The 6,000-nt window shown below is 43.0% G+C and overlaps 1 protein-coding gene across 1 annotated transcript in view; it reads left to right on the plus strand.

The window, feature by feature from the left end:
* Positions 1–6,000, plus strand: part of LOC142905682 (uncharacterized) — an 86,456-nt gene that overhangs the window by 21,617 nt on the left and 58,839 nt on the right. The window contains exon 2 of the mRNA XM_076052591.1: positions 2,456–2,599. Coding sequence (XP_075908706.1) covers positions 2,546–2,599 — 54 coding nt within the window. The 5' untranslated portion in view covers positions 2,456–2,545. The remainder of the gene's footprint in view (positions 1–2,455; positions 2,600–6,000) is intronic.

Raw genomic sequence — 6,000 nt, forward strand, 5'->3', positions numbered from 1 at the left:
GTGTCTGTGTGTCTCTGTGTGTGTTGTGTGTGTCTCTGTGTGTGTCTCTGTGTGTCTCCGTGTGTGTCTCTGTGTCTGTGTGTGTCTCTGTGTCTGTGTGTCTCTGTGTGTGTTGTGTGTGTCTCTGTGTGTGTCTCTGTGTGTCTGTGTGTCTCTGTGAGTCTGTGTGTGTCTCTTTGTCTGTGTGTCTGTCTGTGTGTCTGTGTGTGTGTCTCTGTGTGTCTGTGTGTGTCTCTGTGTCTGTGTGTGTCTCTGTGTGTGTCTCTGTGTGTCTGTGTGTGTCTCTGTGTCTGTGTGTGTCTCTGTGTGTGTCTGTGTGTGTCTCTGTGTGTGTCTCTGTGTGTCTCCGTGTGTGTGTCTCTGTGTGTCTGTGTGTGTCTCTGTGTCTGTGTGTCTGTCTGTGTGTGTCTCTGTGTGTGTCTCTGTGTGTATGTCTCTGTGTGTCTGTGTGTGTCTCTGTGTGTGTCTCCGTGTGTGTCTGTGTTTGTCTCTGTGTGTGTCTCTGTGTGTCTCCGTGTGTGTGTCTCTGTGTGTCTGTGTGTGTCTCTGTGTGTGTCTCTGTGTGTCTGTGTGTGTCTTTGTGTGTGTGTGTGTCTCTTTGTCTGTGTGTCTGTCTGTGTGTCTGTGTGTGTGTCTCTGTGTGTCTGTGTGTGTCTCTGTGTCTGTGTGTGTCTCTGTGTGTGTCTCTGTGTGTCTGTGTGTGTCTCTGTGTCTGTGTGTGTCTCTGTGTGTGTCTGTGTGTGTCTCTGTGTGTGTCTCTGTGTGTCTCCGTGTGTGTGTCTCTGTGTGTCTGTGTGTGTCTCTGTGTCTGTGTGTCTGTCTGTGTGTGTCTCTGTGTGTGTCTCTGTGTGTATGTCTCTGTGTGTCTGTGTGTGTCTCTGTGTGTGTCTCCGTGTGTGTCTGTGTTTGTCTCTGTGTGTGTCTCTGTGTGTCTCCGTGTGTGTGTCTCTGTGTGTCTGTGTGTGTCTCTGTGTGTGTCTCTGTGTGTCTGTGTGTGTCTTTGTGTGTGTGTCTCTGTGTGTCTGTGTGTGTCTCTGTGTGTGTCGCTGTGTCTGTGTTTGTCTCAGTCAATCCTGTTTATAAGTCCACTGCTGGATGAACTCCTCCCACGCTGTGGTTAGTGCGGGGGTGTTTAACCATACTTCACCACACTGTGGGTAGTGGGGGGGGGTGTTTGACCATACTTCACCACACTGTCTCTCTTAGTTGTCTCTGTGTTGTTGTCTCTGTGTTGTTGTTGTCTCTGTATTGTTGTTGTCTCTGTGTAGTTGTCTCTGTGTTGTTGTCTTTGTGTTGTTGTCTCTGTGTTGTTGTTGTCTCTGTGTTGTTGTCTCTGTGTTGTTGTTGTCTCTGTGTTGTTGTCTTTGTGTTGTTGTCTCTGTGTTGTTGTCTCTGTGTTGTTGTCTCTGTGTTGTTGTTGTCTCTGTGTTGTTGTCTTTGTGTTGTTGTCTCTGTGTTGTTGTTGTCTCTGTGTTGTTGTCTTTGTGTTGTTGTCTCTGTGTTGTTGTCTCTGTGTTGTTGTCTCTGTGTTGTTGTTGTCTCTGTGTTGTTGTTGTCTCTGTGTTGCTGTGGTCTCTGTGTTGTTGTTGTCTCTGTGTTGTTGTCTCTGTGTTGTTGTCTCTGTGTTGTTGTCTTTGTGTTGTTGTCTCTGTGTTGTTGTCTCTGTGTTGTTGTCTCTGTGTTGTTGTTGTCTCTGTGTTGTTGTTGTCTCTGTGTTGTTGTCTCTGTGTTGTTGTTGTCTCTGTGTTGTTGTTGTCTTTGTGTTGTTGTCTCTGTGTTGTTGTCTCTGTGTTGTTGTCTCTGTGTTGCTGTGGTCTCTGTGTTGTTGTTGTCTCTGTGTTGTTGTCTCTGTGTTGTTGTTGTCTCTGTGTTGTTGTTGTCTCTGTGTTGTTCTTGTCTCTGTGTTGTTGTCTCTGTGTTGTTGTTGTCTCTGTGTTGTTGTTGTCTTTGTGTTGTTGTCTCTGTGTTGTTGTCTCTGTGTTGTTGTCTCTGTGTTGTTGTTGTCTCTGTGTTGTTGTTGTCTCTGTGCTGTTGTCTCTGTGTTGTTGTCTCTGTGTTGTTGTTGTCTCTGTGTTGTTGTTGTCTTTGTGTTGTTGTCTCTGTGTTGTTGTTGTCTCTGTGTTGTTGTTGTCTCTGTGTTGTTGTTGTCTCTGTGTTGTTGTCGCTGTGTTGTTGTTGTCTCTGTGTTGTTGTTGTCTCTGTGTTGTTGTTGTCTCTGTGCTGTTGTCTCTGTGTTGTTGTCTCTGTGTTGTTGTCTCTGTGTTGTTGTTGTCTCTGTGCTGTTGTCTCTGTGTTGTTGTTTCTGTGTTGTTGTTGTCTCTGTGTAGTTGTCTCTGTGTTGTTGTTGTCTCTGTGTAGTTGTCTCTGTGTTGTTGTTGTCTCTGTGTTGTTGTCTCTTAGCTGTTGTCTTTGTGTTGTTGTTGTCTGTGTGTTGTTGTTGTCTCTGTGGTTGCAGGCTGTAGTTGAGTGCAGCAGGTGGACACCACACAAAGGGATCTCTCACTCCACGTGGAGCTGCCACGAGGGTGGAGCCCAGGCGGGAGCCATGGGGAGGAAGAAGATTCAGATCGCTCGCATCAACGACGAGCGGAACCGACAGGTACAGCAGGGTGCAGCAGGGTGCAGCAGGGTGGAGGATGTGTGGCAGGGAGCAGCAGGGTGCAGCAGGGTGCAGCAGGGTGGAGGATGTGCAGCAGGGTGCAGCAGGGTGCAGCAGTCTGCAGCAGGGTACAGCAGTGTGCAGCAGGGTGGAGGATGTGTGGCAGGGTGCAGCAGGGTGCAGCAGGGTTCGGCAGGGTGCAGCAGGGTGGAGGATGTGTGGCAGGGTGGAGGATGTGTGGCAGGGTGCAGCAGGGTGCAGCAGGGTGCAGCAGTGTGCAGCAGAGTGCAGCAGGGTGGAGGATGTGTGGCAGGGTGCAGCAGGGTTCGGCAGGGTGCAGCAGGGTGGGAGAAAGTTCAGCAGAGTGTCAGAATGTGCAGCAGGGTGCAGCAGGGTGGGAGAGAGTCCCAGGGGGTGTCTATGGGAGTCGGTGTGTCTGTGTTAGAGGCCGGTGTGAGTCTGTATGTATGCATGTTGAACTTCTTTAGTGCCGTACGTAGCCACACTCGCTAATCGGAGGCACGGGGGGGGGGGGGGGGGGGTAGGGGAAGGACAACAACATTAAACAAAACAACAACAAGCAGTTCTGATTACAAAGTGCATCATAGCTCTAGTGACTTCCTAATATCGGAAGGAAGAGCGTTCCAGACGGCCACTGAAGAGCTTCTGAAAGCGCCGCGCGATCGGTGACCACCGTCTATGCTCAATGATTAGCCAAAAGTGTAGTGTATAGTGTAGTGTATCATAGTGTATAGTGTAGTGTATCATAGTGTATAGTGTAGTGTATAGTGTAGTGTATCATAGTGTATAGTGTAGTGTATAGTGTAGTGTATCATAGTGTATAGTGTAGTGTATAGTGTAGTGTATCATAGTGTATAGTGTAGTGTGTAGTGTAGTGTATCATAGTGTATAGTGTAGTGTATAGTGTAGTGTATAGTGTGGTGTATAGTGTAGTGTATAGTGTAGTGTATAGTAGTGTAGTGTATAGTGTAGTGTATAGTAGTGTAGTGTATAGTGTAGTGTATAGTGTAGTGTATCATAGTGTATAGTGTTGTGTATCATAGTGTATAGTGTAGTGTATAGTGTAGTGTATCATAGTGTATAGTGTAGTGTATAGTGTAGTGTATAGTGTAGTGTATAGTGTAGTGTATAGTAGTGTAGTGTATAGTGTAGTGTATAGTGTAGTGTATCATAGCGTATAGTGTTGTGTATCATAGTGTATAGTGTAGTGTATAGTGTAGTGTATAGTGTAGTGTATAGTAGTGTAGTGTATAGTGTAGTGTATAGTAGTGTAGTGTATAGTGTAGTGTATAGTGTAGTGTATCATAGTGTATAGTGTTGTGTATCATAGTGTATAGTGTAGTGTATAGTGTAGTGTATCATAGTGTATAGTGTAGTGTATAGTGTAGTGTATCATAGTGTAGTGTATAGTGTAGTGTATCATAGTGTAGTGTATAGTAGTGTAGTGTATAGTAGTGTAGTGTATAGTAGTGTATAGTGTAGTAGTGTATAGTGTAGTGTATCATAGTGTATAGCGTAGTGTACAGTGTAGTGTATAGTAGTGTAGTGTATAGTAGTGTAGTGTGTAGTAGTGTATAGTGTAGTAGTGTATAGTGCAGTGTAGAACATAGTGTAGTGTATAGTGTAGTGTATAGTGTAGTGTATCATAGTGTATAGCGTAGTGTATAGTGTGGTGTATCATAGTGTAGTGTATTGTAGTGTAGTGTATAGTATAGCGTAGTGCAGAGTGTAGTGTATAGTAGTGTAGTGTATAGTAGTGTAGTGTATAGTAGTGTATAGTGTAGTGTATAGTAGTGTAGAGAAGTGTAGTGTATGGTGTAGGGTATCATAGTGTATAGTTGTGTAGTGTATAGTGTAGTGTATAGTGTAGTGTGTAGTGTATAGTAGTGTAGTGTGTAGTAGTGTATAGTGCAGTAGTGCATAGTGTAGTGTAGAGTATAGTGTAGTGTATAGTGTAGTGTATAGTGTAAAGTGTAGTGTATAGTGTAGTGTATCATAGTCTATAGCGTAATGTACAGTGTATCATAGTGTATAGCGTAGTGTATAGTGTAGTGTATAGTAGTGTATAGTGTAGTGTATAGTAGTGTAGTGTATAGTAGTATATTGTATAGTAGTGTATAGTGTAGTAGTGTATAGTGTAGTGTATCATAGCTTATAGCATAGTGTAGTGTATAGTAGTATAGTGTAGTGTATAGTAGTGTATAGTGCAGTGTATAGTAGTGTAGAGTAGTGTAATGTGTAGTAGTGTATAGTAGTGTAGTTTATAGTGTAGTGTATGGTGTAGTGTAGAGTAGTGTATAGTAGTGTAGTGTGTAGTAGTGTATAGTAGTGTGTAGTGTATAGTGTAGTGTATAGTAGTGTAGTGTATAATGTAGTCTATAGTAGTGTAGTAGTGTATAGTAGTGTATAGTGTAGTGTGTAGTGTATAGTAGTGTAGTGTGCAGTGTATAGTGTAGTATATAGTAGTGCAGTGTGTAGTAGTGTAGTGTGCTGTATATATAGTAGTGTAGTGTATAGTAGTGTAATGGATAGTGTAGTGTATAGTTTAGTGTAAAGTAGTGTAGTGCATATAGTGGTGTAGTGTATAGTAGTGTAGTGTATAAGGTAGTGTATAGTAGTGTAGTGTGTATAGTGGTGTAGTGTAGTGTATAGTATAGTTTATTGTAGTGTAGTGTGTATAGTAGTGTAGTTTATAGTAGTATAGTGTATAGTGTAGTGTATGGTAGTGTAGTGTGTAGTAGTGTAGTGTGCTGTAGTGTATAGTAGTGTAGTGTATATTTTAGTGTATAGTAGTTTAGTGTATAGTGTAGTGCATAGTGTAGTGTAAGTAGTGTAGTGTATAGTGTAGTGTATAGTAGTGTGTATAGTAGTGTAGTGTATAGTAGTGTAGTGTATAGTATTGTAGTGTGTAGTAGTGTAATGTGGTGTAGTGTAGTGTATAGTGTAGTGTATAGTAGTGTAGTAGTGTAGTGTGCTGTAGTGTATAGTAGTGTAGTGTATAGTATTGTAGTGTGTAGTAGTGTAGTGTGCTGTAGTGTAGTGTATAGTAGTGTATAGTGTAGTGTACAGTAGTGTAGTACATGGTGTTTAAAAAAGATGGACCCAATTTCAAAGCAGAGTATATTTCACGATGGAAACATGTTGCGATTACACACAAAAGTTACAAACGGTTTAATTAGTTATCAAGTTTTATTAACGATTTTATAAATGCTCTATGTGCCCTCCACCTGCTGTACGGACAACATCGAGACGATAGTTCAATTCGTCCCAAACGCCTCTCAAAGTGTCTTCTCTTCCGCTGCAGTCACCGCTGCCGTGATTCTGTTTCTGAGGTCATCCAGATTAGTCGCTAACGGTGGCACAGAAACACCACGGGTCTT

Source organism: Petromyzon marinus, chromosome 57, assembly GCF_048934315.1.
Source record: "Petromyzon marinus isolate PM22_M1 ecotype Great Lakes invasive population chromosome 57, UKy_Petmar_22M1.pri1.0, whole genome shotgun sequence".
NCBI classification, from domain to species: domain Eukaryota; kingdom Metazoa; phylum Chordata; class Hyperoartia; order Petromyzontiformes; family Petromyzontidae; genus Petromyzon; species Petromyzon marinus.